Raw genomic sequence first — 23,958 nt, forward strand, 5'->3', positions numbered from 1 at the left:
TTTTTTTTTTTAAAACCACTAATACTTTGTGAAATTGAGACCAGCCCAGGGCTTTGCTCCACTCAGCTGCTCCTAAAGCAAGCACAGTGGCTCTAATGGTTTTTAACTCCTGTAAAGGAAAGAGCTTATCTTAGGCCCTCCAGAACTTTTTCACTTGGACATGGAAGAGCAAACGTCAGCTACAGATGCTTTGGGAGAGTTTTCGGGTCCCATAAGGGGCTGAAATAAAATGCATGAGGATTTCAGACGTGGCTGTCCAAGGCCGAGGCTGATGGGAAAAGGGAGAAGCTCTCTGCCCCTTTCTCTCCTGCCTCTGTGGCTCCCTTGTCCTCAAAATGAAAGTGGGAAGAAGGTAGGCCCCAAATTGCTTGCCAGAGGGGAGGGGCTATGAGACAGTCTGATCCTTGCGCCAATGCTGAGCTAGAATCTTCTCAAGCGGCATGTCTCTTTCAGGGTTGTAGGGACTGTGTGGGCACCTCAGACTCCACCTGACTCTCCAGGTGCACCTCATACCATTTTGCTCGTTACCTACTAGCCAGTGATGATATGAATCACCTGGGCACCTGGGGCACTGTCCCCAGGCCCACCTGGAAAGCTGTATGATTAACAAGTGACCCCAGGTCATTCCTGTCAAAGACATTCAGCAAACACTGCCTGACTGTCCCCACCCCTATCCTATCTCCTTAGCTGGTCTTTAAAGGTTCCTAGGACATTCCAAGCCCCTTTCTCCCTCAGAGTCATTATATATGCAATTTCCTCGTGAAACGCTCTTTCCTCTCCCTCCTCCTGGCTAATGCCTGCCTCGCCTAACTTCGTGACTCTCTTGAAATTATTTCCACAGAAAGACCATCCTTGACCACTGTCCTCATCCTCTAAGCCAGGTTCCCCTGCCTCGTTCTCATAACACTGTGTGCTTTTTCTCGTTAGCATTTAGCACACAGTTTGTGTTTTATGTACGTGCTTTAACGTATCTCCTCACTAGTACAGAACACAGGAAATGCTTAATAAATATTTCTTGTGTGAATGACTGACTGGAAAAATAGTGTCGGGAGAGAGATACTAAAGGTTGGGTTGGATGTTGCTCAACAAAAACAAAGAACTGAGCATGTGAAAGCTTTGATCTCTCAGGTACAACTTTTACACATCAACTAAAATCAAAGCAGATAGACCCAACAAAAATATTATAAATATGCAACAAAACTATTACAAATATTTCAAAAAAAATTTATAAATATTTGATGTGTGCAAAATGCAGCAGCAGTGAATAAGACCAAAACAATCTCTGTCATTATGGCGCTTACATTCTAGCAAGGGTGATGGATACTAAGCAACCAGTTACACAGTTTCATAATTATAATTTTGAAAAATGCAAAGAAAGAATTAGAGCTGCAAGAGCCTATAACAGGGAGGCTTGACTTGGGCTGTAGGGCATCAGACTAGTCCTAGGATTTCTGAGACATATGGCTAGGGAACCTCTGCCCAAAGAATCAAATATACTCTGTCATATCTCTTGTCAAAGTTGGCATGAGGGGAGATGCTGTGTACATTTCTCAGTCTTGGGATTATTGACACCATGGAGTAGATAATTCTTTGTTTGGGGCATTTTCCTGCGTGCTGTGGGATGCATAGCAGTATTCTTGGCCTCTGCCTGCTAGCTGCCAGTAGCACCCCACAGTTGTGATAACCACAGATGTTTTGACATTGCTGGATGTCCCTGGTTGGCTCAGGGGATGCATAATCTCTCCCTCCCACTTCCCCAGTTGAAAACCACTGTTCCACGTGAGACTTGCTCTTTTAAAAATGTGTTTTCATATGATTTATGTAAGTCAATGCCAGAAACATAATTTTTTCCTTCAATAAACAACTATTTATTGAGTACCTGTTATGTGTCAGGCACTATTCTAGGCACTGGAGACGCAGCAATGATGAAGGCCCATGCTTTCTTGATGCTACATTTCAGTAGGGAGAAATTAACAATAAATCTCAAAATATATACTATTTCAGAATTGTGGAGGTTGGTCATAGAGTCTTCTCTGATAAGGTGACATTTGAACAAAGCCTTGAAGGAAGCGAGGGAGTGAGCCGCAGGAGAAGCAGCACCAAGAGCAAGAAGCGAAGCCATCAGAGGCCCTGCACCTGACCTCACCTTTCCGCATGCAGGTCTGACCAAGCTCCTTTGTGTTTCAGAGGGTCCTCCGCGGAAGGGCAGCTGAATGGACTCCAAAGCAGCCTTAACCCTGCAGCCTTTGTGCCCATCACCAGCTCTACAGGTTAGTGGGCACCAGCTCTTCTGCAACTGGATAGATGACAGGGAAGGTGTTGGGCTTGGCACATTCTCTCTTCTGCCTCCAAAGAGAGCCCCAGTTCAGAGAATGAAACATATAGCCTCTCAAAACATTGGCAAATGGGCTTTTTTGTTACATTCTTCTTTAAAATAGTCTTGGCAGCCTAAAATAGGCATTTTCTGGAACTAGCTTGGGGTAAATGAAACCTCACCATCTTGTAAAATGCTATCAGGTTTGCAGCATTTAATACAGATGTCCCGTATTGACTGGTATTTCACTGTTTATGTTGTATTTCCACATGTTGTATCTCTCACTTAATTCTCACACAGCCCTGTGAGTTTGATCTTATCCCCTCCACATGAGGAAACAGGCTCAGAAAGTTGAGGGCTTGTTGAAGCTTATGCGTGGATGCAGAGCTGGAGCTCAGGTCTTTGATCTATGTGTTGTGCTAATGCCACGGTCTGTGGACAGGTTGTTACTGACAGCCTGAAGCCTCTCAATGTAGGTGCATACAGATAAGTTAGGCGGTGTTGGTCCAGAGATAGTTTTCTATGAATAATAATTAATAAAAATGCACTGATAAGTCAGAAAATGGAAAGAAAAACACTTCGATTCAATTGAACAAATATTTATTATTGAGTACCTACTCTAGAGAAAATAACATGCTGGGCACTGAGATACACACAGGGTGAACAAGACAGTCTGCTCTCGGGGAACTTAAAGACTCAAGGAGATAGAAAAGTCAGCAGGGAATGTGCTGCAAAGTGGGTATTATTGCATGCCTAAGACACATAGAATAACAACAGACAACATTGACTGAGGATTTGCTATGTGTCAGGCACAGTTCTGAATGCTTTATGTGTAAAGCTCACTTGTTCACTGAACAGGCACATAATGTAGGAACTATATTCCCCGTTTATGGCTGAAGAAATAAAGGCACAGGCAGATTATAAAACTTGTCTAAAGTCTCACAACTAGTAAGCGGTGGGGCGTATTTGAACCTAAGCAGTCGAGCCCAGATCTCTAGGGACTGGGGACGGCTTCCTAGAGGAAAAACATCGAAGCTGACACTGGAATGTGGACGAGTCAGCCAGGAGAGGAAAGGCACAGGTGGAAGGAGTTCTAGGAAGAGGGAACAGTGCAAGCAGAGACCAGGGGGAAGTGAAAACGTGCTGTGTTCCACAGGCTTCCATGGATCAGTGTGGCTGGGGACTGGGGCATGAGCAGGGAGTGGAAAGAGAAAAGGTTGTGAGGTAGTAGGGCCATTTTATGAGCCATGTAGGGAACTTGGTCATTGCCCTGACAGCAATAAGGAGCCATCGAGGAGTTTTAAGCAGGAGGGGGCTGGGTGCTTAGGGGTCAGGGATTGACATAATACACCTTAAAATGATTACAAGATCTCTGAGAAGCTCAGGCCAGGTACAGTGGCTCATGCCTATAATCCCAATGCTTTGGAAGGACAAGGCAGGAGGATCTCTTGAGACTAGCCTGGGCAACAAAGTGAGACCCTATCTCTACAAAAAAAAAATGTTTTTAATTAGCCAGGTGTGGTGTGACATGCCGGTAGTCCTAGCTACTCAAGAGGCTGAGGTGGGAGGATCACTTGAGCCCAGGAATTCAAGGCTGCAGTGAGTTGTGATCCTGCCACTGTATTCCGGCCTCGGTGACAGGGCAAGACCCTACCTCTAATTAAAAAAAAAAAAAAAAAAGCCAGTTACTTGACTACATCCTGGGGATAATTATATGTATCTCATAGGCTTATAGTGAGGATTAAATGAAGCAATATATAAGGAAGGCACTATAACTACTGTAACTACACCCGGGCCACTCCTACCTCATACTCTTTACTCTTTCCACTCCCTGCTCATGCCCCAGTTCCCAGCCACACTGATCCATGGAAGTATGATAGGAGTATAAGGATTTGTTCTCCACTGAACATTTTAGAGCCTGAATTCAAGAAATATTTGATGGGTATCTACTCACCTCACTCCTCCAAAAAAAAAAGGAAAGAAAAAAAAGAATTACTAGAACATGGTAGTTACTATATTTTAAGGTTTAAGAAAGTAAACCTTCACCTGGGATTGTTATGGACTGTGAAGTAATGGCACAAGGGAATCATGGCCAAGTGTGAAGGATTTCTGTGAGATACCCTATTAGAACCCCTTTGGCTCTTCAAGTTTGCTTCTGCTGGAGAAATTCACAAACCCAAGGAGATCCCTGACTATACTTCATTTGCGTGTCTGATTGATAAATTAAGTGTTGAATTGAACTTTGCATGCACTCCAGCTGAGCCAGTTGGAAACTTGGGTGGTCAGGTGGGTCATACTTGCAGCATCTTCACCGTGAATTACTGTTTACTGACTCTTGGTAATGTTATTTAGAAGATTTTGTGGCACTCATACTGAACTTGGTGTCAGTATAAAACCACAGAGCAAGGAGAAGAAGTTGTATTTCTTCCTGGCTTCTCATAGTGACCTTTCCCTGCTAATTCTACTTTATGGTAACAAGCAGATCATTCTTCTTATGTTGTTTAGGTAGTTTATTACTTACTGCTTTTGTCACCAATAGGCTCTGGGCCTCTGAACTTTTCGAATTTGTTTCTACTCTGATTTTTCTGGTGTTCCTGATCCTTAGTTAAAGAAACACTGAGGTGCATGATATAGTAAGCTTCAGGCATTTTCCATACTTCCCAATGAACATTTTACCTTCACAGCATTAGTAACTAAATCTGTTACAGTTATTTGTACAACTAGTAACTGCCAGGCACACCAACATTTGAACTGCAAATCATTTGTTTTCTGTATTACGAGTAGATTTAAAGCAGTTCTATTCTAGGGGTTCAGAAGGATATCCTACAAAAAGGAGATTAGGTTGCTAGTAGCAACATTTTTCTGTAAACCCACAAGAAAGAAGAACAACTCTCATAATAAGTCTAAAAGTTTACACCTCTCCCTGAGACCTGGGAAGCGTGTGCGTATGTAGGAATCCCTAAACCATCTTTGAAAGGTATTTAGCCCATCTGGTACAGTTAATTCAATATGTTAAACATGATATTGAGTCCAAGACTATAGCAGAAGTCTGTTTTCTAGTTCCTTAACTCTTCCTGTAAGTCTTGCCAGCCAGGCTTTCAGCTGTGTGACTGTTTCTCTCGCAGTCTGAAAGAGATAGTGATTCGTCCCAGGGCACTGTTGAAAAACAACTCAGAGTCCTTTCCTATAGATGGTGGCTTAATGGCATTCTTGGTATTATGAACATTAAATGAGATAGTGAATTGAAAGCTCCCAGCAGAGTGCCTGGAGTACTCCATGAATGTGGCTTTTCCTTGGCTTACCAAACTCAGGCTTTATATTCGTAGTTCGCTATGGAAGGGAAGGTTTAGAGTCAGCAAATTTGGAAACTTGAGAAGGAAGCTGGAGTGAGAGCTCTTGGCCCAAAGCCAAAGTCGTTGGCCTTCCTTCTTTATAACTGTGGTGTTCTTCTTGAGTTCTGAAGTGGTGATGGTAAACTAAAATAGCAGAGAGCAACAGATTAGATAACTGACATTTCTCTCATGCTGATTTGATAATGTAAACTACCATTACTGTAGGAGTCTGAAGCCGCAGCAGCTGCCCTCATCCCTGCCCCTTAGCTTCTGCCTAAGCCTTTCCTGTTCTGGAGCCCAACCTCTCCCTCCTTTTATTTTTAAGCTCTTAGTAGTCTGCAGTTGGTGGAAGGGACCTTACCACCTTCAGAAAATCAATGACGGATTTCATTTGCAAGCAGTGAGCAGTGTCCTTATTAAATGTTCATTGTTTCTGGCCCTAGTAAAATATACTATAGCTTTGTACTTTTTGGATGGGGATGGGGCAACAGCGTATCAGTGTGACTCTGACTGCCCACTTCACTGGGTCCCTGAGACAACAAGAGAAAGGAACATTATTATATAGTAAACCCTGTGGAGCCAAAACCCTAAGGATCTAGATGTCACTTTAACTTTCAAGCGAAATTACTTGCCTGGCAGCTCTCAACAGAATGACCTATTTTCATGATCAGATTCTTACTCTTTTCACCATGTGTTGGAGCTCCTGGGTGGATCTGGAGTATAATCGCATAAAACTAAATCCTATCCCCCTGATTGCTCCCCAGATTTTCTCGCCAGAGCCAGAGGGGTAAGAATTTGGGTTGATCACCTACTTTTACGCTGTTTGAAAGCAAAAGAGAGACTGTGAATTGGAATTTGACAGGAAGTGGGGTGGCAGTATCTGGGGGGACGGTGATCCCCTTAACCTAGTTTTAGATTTTACCTTGTGTCCTTTGGGCCAAAATCAAACGTAGTGTTAAGTAGGGATTCTTTTTTCCATTTTTCAGGATCTTTGGACACTCCCCAAGTTATTTTCGCCAAATCCAAACCCTTGCCCACACAATCTGAAGCCCTTGCTACAGTTATAGGACAGAGAAAATCAAAGTCGGTGAAGTCAGGGCCAATTTAAGGTAACGGTAAGAATAAGAACATATTTTTATCATTTTCACTTGCTGACTTTATACTACAGCAAGAGACTTAGTGGCTACCAAAAGAAGTTCTAGCTTCTCAAAATGACAGTGAAGTTGGGGCTTTATAAACCAAAGCTTAGAAGGATGCTCCCAAACTGGGTCAAAGTTGAGCTCCAAATAGTTTGCTCCTATAATGGTCTACCAGTAGGTGGCGCTGTGGCAGTAAGAACTTTCTCTACTATTACTAGAGGCTTTTGTTTAAAAATACGAAGATTTTAAGACAGTTCAAATAAAGAATCTAAAACCATAATTGAGTTATCACAAAGTATAACATAATATATGGGAAAACATGGTATTTGAAGGTAAAGTTGCAGTAGTTGCAAAAGAGAATGGATATTTATTATTAAGGCTTTTAGACTAGAATTTATAAACTGGAGTTTCAGATTGTGGGAGGCAGGGAGGGAACAAATTTTTTTTCAAATTTTGGTGAGGTTGATGAATTGTGTTTTTGCTGAGTTACTTAAATAAACATACGCTATAATTAGCAGCAAAACAAACTGTAAACCTCATCCTCCATCCAACTAAAAAAAGCTCATACACTGAAGGCATGGTCTAACTTGATTTTGTGAAGCTGTTTCCACACTTCACCAGCACTGCCGTCAGTATTTTGTTCCCAGCCATGGCCTTCAAAATTTTCCAGAAAATTCTGCGAAACTTCAAGGCTTTGATAATTCCTTTCCTCTTTGTTCTGCCCTACACACTAATGCATTAACGGCATACCTGCCATGAGGCTAATACTCTTCTTACCTCTGGGGGAATATTTATAAACTTATTTGAGAAGCATTATTCATCAAAATACCCCAGGAGTGCAAAAGAGAGAGGAAAATTATTTACCCACCACAGGATTCATTTACATTGGATCAGCAAGCTTCAAATATCTTTCCCTAGCCCATCTAAACTCTTTCCAGAAAGGAATGAGAAGAGAGAAGGGAACACCAAATCCATGGCTTGGTCATCTACCAAAATGTACTGGAGAAACTGAAAACAACCAGAGTTCTATTGGTAATTCTTAGCCAATGGCCCTTTAATTCTGATACTAAGCAGCCTGTTCAATGATGAACAACTAATAAAATATAGAAGACTAAAGCAAGAAGGTCAATATTTCCCTTAGGAGACTGGCAGCCAGAAGAACAAATGTGACATCAAGCTCCAAACTAAACTGATGGCCTGCCAAGAAGTACTCATGTCCATCCGCTTCTAGGACTGTGATACTTGGACCTGCCACAGTTATAGTATCACTTTCCTTGAACCTCGTTCATTAGTATCCTTTACAATCCACCCTGAACATTACATGGCAAAATGGGACCATCAGCAAAAGAAGCCTTGAGAAAGATCCCATTTCTCAACATTTTGATCTCTGTTGCAGATACAGCCATGCTGAGCCTGAGCTGTGTATAAGCAAGGGATGACTGATGCTATGCTTTGTGATTAGCTGAGGCGATGAGACAGCATGTGTGTATGGACAAAGAGGACAGAGTGGGTCAGAGGGTCTCAGAAGTCCAGCTCCTATGATGCCACCGTCACTGCTGGGAAGCTGCAGAGTCAGGCCCACCAGCCTGGCATGTGGCCTATGGCAGTGGGCTGCATCTCTTCAGCAGAAGAATTAGGTTGTTTACAAAGTGAGGAGGCAGAACCCCACAGGCCTCAGCCCATCACCTGAAGCATGCTTTTTATTGCGAATGCAGTGTAGGTAGCAGAGGTCCCTTCAACCATAATCACAAATGAATGTCATCACCAGCCATGACAGTCCTAGAACCTCTTCATATGTGGGTTTAGAGAGGCAGTCAGGTTAGAGAATTTGAGTTGTGTTTGCATTACATGTTTTATAAAACAGAAAAACGTCAGTTGTCCTTATCAGAGTGGAGGGAGCTGTGCTAAAGGATATTAGGAGCAAAGCCTGTGTATGACCCCTGTATGCTGCCCAGGGCAAGTGTCATATTTAAATACCTACATTGTTCTTTGTTTTCTTAGATTCTGTATTTGTCTGTTCATCAGAGGGCTAATTATATTAACTATATTTTCTTATTTTCTGTATATATATATATATATATTTTTTTTTAGACAGGGTCTTGCTCTGTTGCACAGGCTGGAGCGCAGTGGTGCGATCACGGCTCACTGCAGCCTCTGCCTCTTGGGATCAAGCGATCCTCCCACCTCAGCCTCCTGAGTAGCTGGGACTACAGGCATGTGCCACAATGCACAGCTAATTTTTCATATTTTTAGTAGAGATGGGGTTTTGCCATATTGCCCAGGCTGATCTCGAACCACTGAGCTCAAGCAATCCACCTACCTTGGCCTCCCAAAGTGCTGGTATTACAGGCGTGAACCACCACACCTGGCCATTTTCTGTATTCTTAGTACCCTGGCATTTGGGATCCTTGCAGGCCCAGGGAAGAGAGTGCCTTTCACAGGGCTAGTTAATTCCTAAATGTAGTAACAACCTGTCCATGAGCACATCTTTTATATGCAAACCAACCAGTCCTGTGTATCTACTCCCAACCTCCTTATCAAACTTTCACACACCAACATAAAATTTCCCCTGCCCTAAATCATCTCAGGGCCAGGTACCAGGCAACTAGATACCATCCCTATACCCCGAAGCCCCCTGGAATTATCCAAACTAGCCAATCCAGCCAATCCAAAGCTGTTTAATTGCCCTGCGTTGCCTTTCCTATGGAAGCCCCAGCAAAGGTTCTGACCTAGGCTTTTCCCCCCACTGCTGTCTTCTGCCTCCAGACTGACACTGGTGCATTCACTGTGACCCTGCTTAGTGTGCAGTGACCCCCTCTCTGGGAGCTGTCAGAATAAACAATACCTTCCTTCCGACCCTTGTTTTTGTTTTCCTACGGTGGCCACACCAACTTTACCATACCATATCCAACATGTACATTCTTAGAACAAACATTAAGAGGATAAATATCTTTAACTTGTAATACAAGGAACCAGGAAGAAACATGAATTAGGTTTATATCACCCAGTTCTAAGCAACTGGGCATAGCACTTCATCCATAGCCTGTATTACACAAGTGATGTTTTAACAGTATGTGTTTTGCTGGCATTGACCTGGCTGTAGCCACACAAGAAGGATGTGGATCCCTCTACATGGCAAAATCACCTGGCTGTCAGCCATTGAAGTGCATGCTTTGCTGTCCTGAGGCCTCTTGCATTTCATTTAGTAACTGTTTCTACATTCAGAAACAAAACCCAAGTATAGCTGAACAACCTGGTTGGAAGTGAGGAAGAAGACAGTCTGGCATTTAGTTTGGGGGAGAGACTAGGGATACTTCTAAGAATCTATCCAAAAGGGGTTCATTGGCCTTGAAGAAAACCAGAGAACTCCATTTCTGAAATGGATTAAGAAATAGGCTACAGAGGAAGATAACATCTGAAAATTGATATTTTTCTCTTGCTAAACTGGCAAAATCCCAAGAGAGGAGTGAAGATTCTTCAGTTGTTAACAATTACTACTTTGTTATAAAGAGAGACACGGGAAGTGCAGTGGCCCCTTTCTCAAATTACACTTACATTACAGAAGCACACACACCTCTTGGAAAAAAATGCCTGGCAGCCAGCATTGTTAGAATTGTGCCTACTCCTGCATCTTGCTGCAGAGTTGTGTGGTCCTGTGTAATATCCATGCACTTTGGGTGGAAGACGATCTAGTCTATTCTAGCGGTCCTGAACTGGGCAAGTAACCAGCATAAGGCTGCCCTTCTTTTTGTCTTTATACGTATCACTCCAGGTTATCAATCTGTTCACTGCGGTTATCCATCCTGTGAACCCACACATCTTATACCCACATACCTTTGCTTTATTGTCCTCATATCCTCAGGGCATAATTGCTCCTGAAAGTTCTAAAGAAAGAAAATGACATGCTAAGCCACGCCTGTCTTTGGAAAAAGCAAGCTTTCCACACAGAAATATTTACACCTCTGCTTACCTGATCTGTAGAGTTTGAACGAGGTCCCAAAAAGTGTAGGTAGATAATGGCAGGGCTTGGAGAATGATGACTTGAAGTGTATTGCCCTGTTGGCATGGTTTGTATTGATTTTTATCCTTTATTCTTTCAAATTGTGATTATAAAGAAAAAGACTCAGATTCTCTTAAGTCCTCAAAATGAAGAGCATTACTAAAACTAAAACAGTAGTCTCTTACACTTCTTTGTTCTCGTCTTTTGAACATGCAGGTATTTCCAGTTTGCACCATAGGTGTCAAAGGGGTCCCTTCTCTTAAAACTTGAATGCAGGTTTTTTTGGTTGTTGGGGGGTGGGTGGTTGTTTTTGTTTTTGTTTTGAGTCGGAGTCTCGCTCTGTCACCCAGCCAGACCGGAGTGCAGTGGCGTGATCTCAGCTCACTGCAACTTCCGCCTCCCAGGTTCAAACAACTCTCAAGCCTTCGCCTCCCAAGTAGCTGGGATTACCGGCATGCGCCACCATGCATGGCTAATGTTTTTTTTTTATTTTTAGTAGAGACAGTGTTTCACCATGTTGGCCCGGCTGGCCTCGAACTCCTGACTTCAAGCGATTTGCCCACCTCGGCCTCCCAAAGTGCTAGGATTACAGGCATGAGCCACTGCGCCTGGTTTGGTTATGCAGTTAGTTGATACCAGAGAGGAGTAGCTTGAATGTGTGGACTTGCCTTCACTATAATAAAACATAGCCTCTATCCCCATGATAAAATGGGGAAGGAAGTTAGAAAACCAACCTGATTTTAAGATGATGAGGTGAAGAAAAAATCAGCTGCTTAGAAGTTGCTATATGTATTATTTAGTTGTTTGGTGTTGTTTAGAAGAATCACTCTTTTTTTTAATATCTAATGAACTGAAAAGTGAGAGTGAGGTATTTTCCTTCCACTTTTATTTATTTGTAATTTGTTTCCCAGGGAAATTAAGACTTGTGACAAGCCCAAATGAAGATATTTTGGAATTTGACAAGAGAGTTTTTTAACTTATGCCTGAGCTTCAAATTATATTAGGCAATGAATTATTGATAGTTTTTAATCAGATACTGGAATATGGAATTTTCAAAATCACAACTCAGAAAAATGACTGCTTACAGGCCTTCTGTTTTATATTTATTCATCCTTTTTAGTATTCTCCAAAATTAATCATCCTTGTGCATGTGTACATTTTTATTTATACTTCTCTTTATGCAGAGGATTTGAGTGTCCACAAGAGCCTTCTGATGATCGAGAGGAGAGAGACCCTCAGTTTACCTCTGGAAGGGAAGTTGTTGTACATGAGCACAGGGAGGAATCAGTCTCAAGAGCCAGACCTCATGAAAACCTGCAGCCTTGCTGAGAGAATCAGCAACTTTACTGGCTGAACAGCAGCTCGGGTTAGCCCATCCCCGTGGCCAGGTCATTTGCTGGCTCCTCGGCAGCCAGCTTCCATTGTTGTCTAGGTTGACAGCTCCGCCCTACTCATGATGTGACCTCTCTCTATGGGATTGTTTCTCTCTCTCTTTTTTTTTTTTACATTCAGTTTTCAGAAGACAGAATCAGAATACTTCCCATTCGTTCCTCCAGCAAAGTGCCCCTGATGGGCAGAGCTCTGTCTCCCAGGCCTTAACTGGCCTAAATAAAGTGAGTGGCAGCTGCCTTCCAGACAGATGCCAGCCTGGTACTAGGGTAGTATGATTGTGTGATACAAAGCTGCCAATGTATGCATGCCTGACCATTTTTTCAGATGTAGCTAGGCAGGTACAGCATAGCCTTTTCATGTCCAGCATATAGGGTCTTAAAATATAAAACCACATGCAATAAAATAACAAGATATAAAGGGAAAGTCAGGGCCAAAAAACAAGATAATTCCAATTTTTCAAATATCAGCCCAAATAAACTTATTGTCATTGAGGTGAAATTTGGTTCTAAGACTCCTAATAGGCAGGGCAAACAGGGAAACATGATAAATTGGAGTATATAGTTCTCACAATCAAAAAGGAAGAAATACTCCAGGGAAAGTCAAGATATTTCCTAGTATTGATTCTAAAGGAAGTATTTTACATACTTTATATAGAAGACACCTAATAAAGTAGTAGTCAACTGCTAATGAACTATTAAAAAATAGTCAATAGTAGCTTCTCAGTCAACAAGCCAATAGAGAGCTGTGTTTCATATGCCTACTCCTTCGCATGAACTATGCAAAGATAAAATATTATAGTACATGCCAATGAAGACAGTTTTGTGAGGGGACAAAAGGAATATAGTCTAAGTCTCTTTGTGGTCTTCGTAATCCAAGGGTAAGATAATGGTTATTTAGAGGATTGGGTGAATTGCATGTGTCTTAGGCAATCCTAAATATAACTTCTCTCAATTGATTGCTTGATAAGAACTAGTTGTGCTCTTAGGCAAGGATCCAGATACCTGGTCTTTTATCTTACTGTTTGAAGATACATCTATTAATATATGCTTGGGAAAGCAGGTGGCAGAGGTAACATCTTCTGAAAGCTTTGGCAGCTAAGCAGTATTTTCGCTCTATCGTGTGGCATGTTGATTGTCTGCTCCTTGACTCACATACACAGTTTCCTCTGCCTAGGCACCATCTCCCCACTTTTGCTCCCTGCCTCCCCAATATGCCTAATTCCTATTTGTCCTCAACCCCTTTTCTCCTGTCCAGCCCTACCCTATGTTAATCTGATTTAGATGCTTTTGACTCTGCTCTTTAAAACTCTGTGATTACCTCTGTCATGGCTTTTACAACACTCTAGGATCTTTTTGGTTACTTAACTGTTCCCTCTACTAAGCTTGGAATTTCCTGGAATGCAAGGATCATCTCCAAGTGGACTCTGAAACTCTAGGGTCTAGCATAATGCCCAGCCTGTAGTAGGGGCTTAAGAAATCCCGATTAAGACAAGAAAACAACAAAAAATAATAAGGTGACAAAATAAATAACCAAAAATAAAAAAGAAATTCTGATTGAATAGATGAATGAGTAAATTTTCATATTTCTGCCTTTTTTTATTCTTCTACTGACATTTGGAATACCTGCCCACATATGCAAATTCTTCCTATTCTTAGGCCAAGCTCAGTGGCTCACACCTGTAATCCCAGTACTTTGGGAGGCCGAGGTGGGCAGATCGCTGGAGGCCAGGAGTTCAAGACCAGCCTGCCCAACATAGCGAAACCCTGTCTCTACTAAAAATACAAAAATTAGCTGGGTGTGGTGGCACATGTCTTTAGCACCAGCTACTTGGGTGGCTGAGGTGGAAGAATTGCTTCAGTCCGGGGAGGCAGAGGTTGCAGTGAGCCGAGATTGTACCACTGCGCTCCAGCCTGGGTGACAGAGGAAGACTGTTTAAAAGGAAAAATATATATATATTTTATCCCCTAAGGGCCCAGTTAAGTTTTTTGTTTTGTTTCGTTTTTGTTTTTATTTGTGTTTTGAGATGAGTCTCGCTCTGTCACTTATTTATCTTGTCGTTTAAAAAATTCCTAGAGACCTACAATTTATATCACAAAGTTTAACACTTCTTCAGATTTTGTCATCTTTTATCACTGCTTACTTTTTGGGTGAATTGTCTCTTCAATAAGACCATAAACTTTTTTAGGGCAGAATTATATCTGTATGTTTCTTCAATCCCTAGTAATACCCAAAATGTTTCATTACCTTGTATTGTAGACCCTAAAGAAAAGAACACATACATACATAAAACTTTTCTGAAAAATAGTCCATTTCCTTTGTTCTCCTGGATTTAAGTAAAATGCCTAAACTCAGAAGATAAAATCTTCTAATGAAGATTTCATAAAAAATGCATTTTATTATTAAACAGTCTTCAAAATCAGAAAAACCTTCCTTATAAATTACCTGGTATTTCTATCCCATTTCTTGCAACATTGTAAAACTACTTCCTGTAAAATAATGAATGATTGATCACTACTCTTTTTTTTTTTGAGACAGAGTCTTGCTCTGTCGCCCAGGCTGGAATGCAGTGGCCCAATCTTGGCTCACTGCAAGCTCCGCCTCCCGGGTTCACGCCATTCTCCTGCCTCGGCCTCCCAAGTAGCTGGGACTACAGGCGCCTGCCACCATGCCCAGCTAATTTTTTGTATTTTCAGTAGAGACGGGGTTTCACTGTGTTAGCCAGGATGGTCTCAATCTCCTGACCTCGTGATCCGCCCACCTTGGCCTCCCAAAGTGCTGGGATTACAGGCGTGACCCACCGTGCTCGGCCGATCACTACTCTTTAGATAACAACATCTGCTACACGTTCCCAACCTTACTATAACTTGTTAATGGTAGACTTCAGTATGAAGATGTTCCATTTTAGACCACATTCAAGAATCTCATTATAAGGGAATAAAGTTAAAATGAGATTGAATTTATTTGGAAAACATTCGCTTTCAGCTTTTTTTTTTTTTTTTTCCTCTACATCACCTAACTAACTGGAATTGTTCATTGCATAGATCAGATTTCTCCTTTGAACACTGAACTGTCTTTTGTATTATCTTCTGAACTCACCATGAATTCTTTAGGTTCCTCCTAAGTTGTATAATACCTGAAACTGAACACCACACTCTAATCTGACAGGTGTTGAGTATTGTGTAAAATTTATCATCATGGTTCCGGAGTCATATGTTACACTTTAAATGTGCACAGTATTCCCAGAAACAAAACCAAAGTTGTCTCAACCCTTACTTGTTACCTTCCTTACTTCCCTTTTGCTTCACAGGGCCATGCAGCATTACCACTGCTGTTGTCAGTAACAATACCTAAGTTTTGTAAGAATTCCAGAATGCGGGGTGGAAAGATCATAACTGTGAAGTTAGACTGACCTGTGTGGGCCCTGTCACTGCCCAGTTGGCAACTTTAGGCTAATCACTTAACCTCTTTCAGCCTCAGTTTCCTCATCTATACAATAAGCGTAAAAATATCAATCTTGCAGGATTGGGATATGAAGATGATAGATTGCCTCAATAGCGACAGCAAAAATTCCTATATAAACATGGGCTTGAATAGACATTCAAAGAAGATATGCAAATGACTAATAGGCACATGAAAAGATGCTCAACATTGCTAATCATAAGAGAAATGCAAATCAGAACCCATGGTGAGATACCACCTCACACCTTTAGGATGGCTACTATTAAAAAAGCAAAAAATAAGTCGGATATGGTGGCTCCTGCCTGTAATCCTAGCACTTTGGGAGGCCAAGGCAAGAGGATCACTGGAGGCCAGAAGTTCAAGACCAACCTGGGCAACATAGTGAGACACCGTCTCTACAGACAATAAAAACAATTAGACAGGCATGGTTGCACACACCTGTAGTCCCAGCTTCTTGGGAGACAGAGGCAGGATTGCTTAAGCCCAGAAATTCAAGGCTGCAGTGAGATGATCGGGCCGCTGTACTCCAGCCTCGGTGACAGAGCAAGACTGTCTCAAGAAGCAGAGAGAGAGGGATGAGGGGAGGACAGAGGGAGGGGAAAGGAAAGAAGGGAAGGAAGGGAGGGAGGGAGGGAAGAAGGGAGGGAGGGAGGGAAGAAGGGAAGGGAGGATTAAAAACTAACAAGTACTGGGGAAGATGTGGAGAAATTGGAACCCCGGTGTACTGTTGGGAATGTAAGATGGTGCAGCTACTATGAAAAACACTATGGTGGTTCCTCAAACAATTAAACAGAATTACTGGCCAGGCGCAGTGGCTCACACCTGTAATTCCAGCACTTTGGGAGGCTGAGGCAAGAAGACTACTTGAGGCCAGGAGTTCAAGACCAGCCGGGGCAACATAAGGAAACCCTGGTTCTACAAAAAATAAAGTAGCCAGGCACAGTGGCACATGCCTATAGTTCTAACTACTTGGGAGACTGAGGTGGGAGGATCACTTGAGCTGGGAGGTTGAGGCTGCCATGATCCATGATCACACCAGGGCACTCCAGCCTGGGTGACAGAGCAAGACTCTGTCTCAAAAAGACAAACAAATTGAATTACCATATGATCCAGCAATTTCACTCTGTGTGCGTGTCCCCAAAAGAATTGAAAGCAGAGACAGAAACAGATATTTGTATCCTCCTAACAGCATTATTCACAGTAATCAAAAGACAGAAGCATCCCAAGTGTCTGTCAGCAGATGAATAAGTCAACAAAATGTGGTCTATGTATTCAGTGAGATACTATTCAGCCTTCAAAATAAAGGAAATTCTGCAATAAGCTACAGCATGGAAACTTCAGGACGTTATGCTAAGTGAAATGAGCCAATCACAAAAAGACAAGTACTATATGATTCCACTTATACAAGGTACCTAAAGTAGTCAGAATTGGAAAGGTAGAAAGTAGAATGGTGGTCAGCAGAGGGTGGGGAGAGAGGGGAATGGGACGTTTTTGTTTAATGGGCACAGAGTTGCAGTTTTGCAGGATGCAGAGTTCTGGAGCTGAATGATGGGATGGTCGTGCAGCGTGAATGCACTTAATGCCACTGAACTGTACACTTAAAATTGTTAGGATGGTAAAGTTTATGTTACATGTATTTTGCCACAATTTTTAAAGAAAGATTATAGATTGTGTGTGTATTATACCCCAGATTAGGTGTTTTTGTTTTCTCGATTTTACATTTGAGGAAATTAAGGCTGAGAGAAGTTAAGTAGCTTGTCCAAGCCACACGGTCAATGATGGAGCTGAAATTCACACCCAAGCAGTTTTTTTCCAGAAGCTGCTGAACTGCCTCTTCATCTGAAAACTCGGCCCGTCAAGGTGATTTTGTTTTATCAGCTTCCTTTCCTAATGGAGCTGAGCAGCTGGTGATCAGGCCCTGCGGCCTCCGCCTCCCTGCAGTGTCTGGTTGTTATCTCAAATGGCTGATTAGGGGGATGCCTGGCAGTAGGGGGGCATGTGTAGTTTAGGCTGGCTGTCTCTTTATCCAGCCATTTAACTTTCTCTTCTTTAGATGGAGCCAGACCTGGAAAGGGGAGGATAAGGAGCAAGGTGGGCCTTCTGCCTCTACTCCCCTGGGTGGGGGTGATGGTGACGGTGGTGGTGGTGGTGATCTGTGATCTTTCCCACATGCCCGAACCGCCTTCGAAGGGACAGCAGTTCTGGTTGGCAGAGGAAACATGGATGTAGATGAAGCTCTGCAGCAGAGGGTGGAGCTGAAGTGGGGAGGTAGGAGGTGGGGAAAAAACCGAGAGGGCTTGGGAATCACCCCTGGATTAGTTAAGAGAGCATTCCTTGCAGGTAACAGAAACTCCGAGAAATCAGTGGCAGCGTAAGTAAGGGATTTATTTTTCTCACATGTCAAAAAGTCTGGAGACAGGAGGTCCAGGGCTAGTGCTGCTCTTCAGAGACATAACTGAGGAACCAGGCTGCTCTGTTTCTGCTCTACTAACTCTAATGCATTGGCTTTCATTTTGCTGGTCATAAGATGGTTTCTGTTCCTACTGGCGTTGTATCCATGTTCCAGTGAGAAGAGGGGGAAGGGCAAAAGACAGATGCCAGCTCAATCTGTCCCCCTTTCAAAAACACTTTCTTGGAAGCCCAGAAGTTCTAACTACCATATCATTGGCTAGCACTGGCTCCCTTGCCTACTTCTCCTTAGCAACAGAGGTGTCTAGAGAGGTGGTCTTTTAGCTGGGCACATTGCCTTCCCAGTCAGATCTGGGCTCTTTTATTGAGGAAGAAGGGGGAATGGCTAATGATATACATCTACTGGTTTCAATCACAGCACATTTTCTTTCCAGAGACTCCACCCCTGCTGGAGGAAGTTCATCACACTTCTGCAGCCCCTCTACCACCAGCTTCTTGACTGCTATAAATAGATATGTTGTTCCTTGACCCAAATTTGCCCCAGTCCTGTCTACTAGTACATGGGGTTGGGGGTCCCTATTACATTTCGGTTACAGTAACACATGAGAGCCCTCATGTTTCTGGAAGTGTTTAAAAGGTCACCATAAATGAGGAAGATGGAAAAAATGAGCCATAGAGAAAAAAAGTACCCTATAAATATACTTATAAAAATTATAAATTTGCTCTAAGTACAATATAAAATTATGATATACCACATTCATTCACATAAATTATTTACTACTTGATTATCCTTCAGCTGAATAATGACTATGTATACTCTTAAATTATGGAGATTAATATTGTTATAACTTTAATTTTATTATGATAGTAAATTCTGTTCACGAATGTTGTCTTCCTAAGATTTGCTCACAGTACGGCTGCTTTAAACACTGAGACAAGTTATTAATGATTCCTGTTTCGTTTAAAGAAAAGCTTCTGGCCAGTCGCAGTGGCTCACACCTGTAATCCCAGCACTTTGGGAGGCTGAGGCAGGCGGATCACAAGGTCAGGAGTTCGAGACCATCCTGGCCAACATGGTGAAACCCCGTCTCTACTAAAAATACAAAAATTAGCTGGGCGCATTGGCACATGCCTGTAATCCCAGGTACTCGGGAGGCTGAGGCAGGAGAATTGCTTCAACCAGGGAGTCGGAGGTTGCAGTGAGCCGAGATCACGCCACTGCACTCCAGCCTGGCTCCAGAGCAAGACTGTCTCAAAAAAAAAAAAAAAAAGAAAGAAAAAGAAGAAAAAGAAAAGCTTCCTTGTGCTCAGGTCTTTGGTAAGATTCTCCAAAAAGAATAGGACAGGGGCCTGGTAACTTGAAACATCCAAAACAGAAGTTCACTCAGCAGTATGGAGTCATAATTTTTAAAAAGGATTTTAATCTAATAGTGAATATAAAGCTACAGTAACCAAAACAGTATGGATGGGATAGAATTAAATGTCCAGAAATAAACTCATATATAAAATGGCCAATTGATTATTCAGTGGACTAGTCTCTTCAACAACTATTCAGTGGTACCAAGACTATTCAGTGGAATAGTCTCTTCAACAACTGGCATTTGAACAGTTGGTTATCCACATGCAAAATAGTGAAGTTGGACCCCTGTTTCACATCTACACAAATATTAACCAAAAATTGATAAAATACCTACATGAAAGGGCTAAAACTATAAAATTCCTAGAAGAATACATAGGAATAAATCTTCATGTCCTTGGAGTAGGCCACAGTTTCTTAGCTGTGATACCAAAAAGCACAAGCAACAACAAAATTAGACAAGTTGGACTTCATCAGAATTTTAAAATTGTGTGCTTAACGGATACCACCAAGAAACGTGAAGGACAAGCCAGGTGCAGTGCCTCACACCTGTAGTCCCAGCATTTTGGGAGGCCGAGGCAGGCGGATCACCTGAGCTCAGGAGTTTGAGACCAGCCTGGGCAACATGGCAAAATCCCATCTCTACTAAAAATACAAAACTTAGCCAGGCATGGTGGCTCATGCCTGTAAGTCCCAGCTACTGAGAAGGCTGAGGTGGGAGGAATGCTTGAGCCCAGGAAGTGGAGGTTGCAGTGAGCTGAGATTGCGCCACTGCACTCCAGCCTGGGTGAGAGTGAGATCCTGTCTCAAAAACAACAACAACAACAAAATGAAATGTAAAAGACAGCCCACAGAGTGGCAGAAATTATTTGCAAATCATTTATATGGCAAGGGACTTGTAGCCAGAATATATACAGACCTCTTATAGCCCAACAATAAAAAGATAACCCAATTTTTTTTTTTAATTTAAGTTCTAGGGTACAAGTGCACAATGTGCAGGTTTGATACATAGGTATACATGTGCCATGTTGGTTTGCTGCACCCATCATATTTCTCCTAATGCTATTCCTCCCCCAGTCCCCCACCCCTCGACAGGCCCCAGTGTGTGATGTTCCCCTCGACCCCCATGTCCAAGTGTTCTCATTGTTCAGTTCCTACCTGTGAATGAGAACATGCGGTGTTTGGTTTTCTGCTTTGTGATAGTTTGCTGAGAATGATGATTTCTAGCTTCATCCATGTCCCTGCGAAGGACATGAACTCATCCTTTTTTATGGCTGCATAGTATTGCATGGTGTAAATGTGCTGCATTTTCTTAATCCAGTTCTGTCATTGATGGACATTTGGGTTGGTTCCAAGTCTTTGCTATTGTGAATAGTGCTGCAATAAACATACAGGTGCATGTGTCTTTATAGTAGCATAATTTATAATCCTTTGGGTATATACCCAGTAATGGGATCGCTGGATCAAATGGTAATTCTAGTTCTAGATCCTTGAGGAATCACCACACTGTCTTCCATAATGGTTGAACTAATTTACACTCCTACCAACAGTGTAAAAGCATTCCTGTTTCTCCACATCCTCTCCAGCATCTGTTGTTTCCTGACTTTTTAATGATTGCCATTCTAATTGACGTGAGATGGTATCTCGTTGTGGTTTTGATTTGCATTTCTCTGATGACCAGTGATGATGAGCATTTTTTCATGTGTGTGTTGGCTGCATAAATGTCTTCTTTTGAGAAGTGTCTCTTCATATCCTTTGCCCACTTTTTGATGGGGTTGTTTGTTTGTTCCTTGTAAATTTGTTTGAGTTCTTTGTAGATTCTGGATATTAGCCCTTTGTGAGATGGGTAGATTGCAAAAATTTTCTCCCATTCTGTAGGTTGCCTGTTCACTCTGATGATAGTTTCTTTTGCCATGCAGAAGCTCTTTAGTTTAATTAGATCCCATTTGTCTATTTTGACTTTTGTTGCCATTGCTTTTGGTGTTTTAATCATGAAGTCCTTGCCCATGTCTAGGTCCTGAATGGTATTGCTTAGGTTTTCTTCTAGGGTTTTATGGTTTTAGGTCTAACATTTAAGTCTTTAATCCATCTTGAATTAATTTTTGTATAAGATGTAAGGAAGGGATCCAGTTTCAGCTTTCTTCATATGGCTAGCCAGTTTTCCCAGCACCATTTATTAAAAAGGGAATCCTTTCCCCATTGCTTGTTTTTGTCAGGTTTGTCAAAGATCAGATGGTTGTAGATGTGTTCTGTTATTTCTGAGGCTTCTGTTCTGTTCCATTGGTCTATATCTCTGTTTTGGTACCAGTACCATGCTGTTTTGGTTACTGTAGCCTTGTAGTATAGTTTGAAGTCAGGTAGCACGATGCCTCCTAAGCTTTGCTCTTTTTGCTTAGGATTGTCTTGGCAATGCTGGCTCTTTTTTGGTTCCATATGAACTTTAAAGTAGTTTTTTCCAATTCTGTGAAGAAAGTCATTGGTAGCTTGATGGGGATGGCATTGAATCTATAAATTACCTTGGGCAGTATGGCCATTTTCACTATATTGATTCTTCCTATCCATGAGCATGGAATGTTCTTCATTTGTTTGAGTCCTCTTTTATTTCGTTGAGCAGTAGTTTGTAGTTCTCCTTGAACAGGTCCTTCACATTCCTTGTGAGTTGCATTCCTAGGTATTTTATTCTCTTTGTAGCAATTGTGAATGGGAGTTTGCTCATGATTTGGCTCTCTGTTTGTTTGTTATTGGTGTATAGGAATGCTTGTGATTTTTGCACGTTGATTTTGTATCCTGAGACTTGGTGAAGTTGCTTATCTGCTTAAGGAGATTTTGGGCTGAGACGATGGGGTTTTCTAAATGTACAATCATGTCATCTGCAAACAGGGACAATTTGACTTCCTCTTTTCCTAATTGAATACCCTTTATTTCTTTCTCTTGCCTGATTGCCCTGGCCCGAACTTCCAACACTATGTTGTATAGGAGTGGTGAGAGAGGGCATCCTTGTCTTGTGCCGGTTTTCAAAGGGAATGCTTCCAGTTTTTGCCCATTCAGTATGATATTGGCTGTGGGTTTGTCAAAAATAGCTCTTATTATTTTGAGATACAGTCCATCAATACCTAGCTTATTGAGTGTTTTTAGCATGAAGGGCTGTTGAATTTTGTCAAAGGCCTTTTCTACATCTATTGAGATAATCATGTGGTTTTTGTCTCTGGTTCTGTTTATGTGATGGATTACGTTTATTGATTTGCGTATGTTGAACCAGCCTTGCATCCCAGGGATGAACACTTGATCATGGTGGATAAGCTTTTTGATGTGCTGCTGGATTCGGTTTGCCAATATTTTATCGAGGATTTTCACATCGATGTTCATCAGGGATATTTATCTAAAATTCTCTTTTTTTGTTGTGTCTCTGCGAGGCTTTGGTATCAGGATGATGCTGGCGTCATAAAATGAGTTAGGGAGGATTCCCTGTTTTTCTATTGACTGGAATAGTTTCAGAAGGAATGGCACCAGCTCCCCTTTGTACCTCTGGTAGAATTCGGCTGTGAGTCCGACAGGTCCTGGACTTTTTTTGGTTGGTAGGCTATTAATTATTGCCTCAATTTCAGAGCCTGTTATTGGTCTATTCAGAGATTCAACTTCTTCCTGGTTTAGTCTTGGGAGGGTGTATGTGTCCAGGAATTTATCCATTTCTTCTAGATTTTCTAGTTTATTTATCTGATGGTAGTTTGTATTTCTGTGGGATCGGTGGTGATATTCCCTTTATCATTTTTTATTGTGTCTATTTGATTCTTCTCTCTTTTCTTATTTATTAGTCTTGCTAGCAGTCTGTCAATTTTGTTGATCTTTTCAAAAAACCAGCTCCTGGATTCATTGGGTTTTTTTGAAGAGTTTTTTGTGTCTCTATCTCTTTCAGTTCTGCTCTGATGTTAGTTATTTCTTGCTTTCTACTAGCTTTTGCATTTGTTTGCTTTTGCTTCTCTAGTTCTTTCAATTGTGATGTTAGGGTGTCAATTTTAGATCTTTCCTGCTTTCTCTTGTGGGCATTTAGTGCTATAAATTTCCCTCTACACACTGCTTTAAATGTGTCCCAGAGATTCTGGTACATTGTGTCTTTGTTCTTGTTGGTTTCAAAGAACATCTTTATTTCTGCCTTCATTTTGTTATTTACCCAGTAGTCATTCAGGAGCAGGTTGTTCAGTTTCCATGTAGTTGTGTGGTTTTGAGTGAGTTTCTTCATCTTGAGTTCTAATTTGATTGCACTGTGATCCGAGAGACAGTTTGTTGTGATTTCTGTTCTTTTACATTTGCTGAGGAGTGCTTTACTTCCGATTATGTGGTCAATTTTAGAATAAGTGCGATGTGGTGCTGAGAAGAATGTATATTCTGTTGATATAGGATGGAGAGTACTATAGATGTCTATTAGGTCTGCTTGGTGCAGAGCTGAGTTCAAGTCCTAGATGTCCTTGTTAATTTTCTGTCTTGTTGATCTAACATTGACAGTGGGGTGTTAAAGTCTTCCACTATTATTGTGTGGGAGTCTAAGTCTCTTTGTAGGT

At 41.8% G+C, this 23,958-nt stretch overlaps 1 protein-coding gene across 50 annotated transcripts in view; it reads left to right on the forward strand.

Annotated features, from left to right (window-relative positions):
• TTLL5 (tubulin tyrosine ligase like 5) overlaps window positions 1-23,958 on the forward strand; it is a 295,613-nt gene that overhangs the window by 240,478 nt on the left and 31,177 nt on the right. For 20 of the 50 annotated variants that reach the window (XM_063651907.1, XM_063651908.1, XM_063651911.1 and 17 more), the window contains 2 exons: window positions 2,188-2,270; window positions 6,633-6,761. The exons of 9 other annotated variants lie outside the window; for them this stretch is intronic. In XM_063651907.1, the coding sequence (XP_063507977.1) occupies window positions 2,188-2,270; window positions 6,633-6,754 (205 nt within the window). In that variant the 3' untranslated portion in view covers window positions 6,755-6,761. The remainder of the gene's footprint in view (window positions 1-2,187; window positions 2,271-6,632; window positions 6,762-23,958) is intronic. 21 more of the 50 variants (XR_010123769.1, XM_054448025.2, XM_054448030.2 and 18 more) reach the window with 2 other exon arrangements.

The sequence above is a fragment of the Pongo pygmaeus genome, chromosome 15, assembly GCF_028885625.2.
Source record: "Pongo pygmaeus isolate AG05252 chromosome 15, NHGRI_mPonPyg2-v2.0_pri, whole genome shotgun sequence".
Lineage (NCBI taxonomy): Eukaryota > Metazoa > Chordata > Mammalia > Primates > Hominidae > Pongo > Pongo pygmaeus.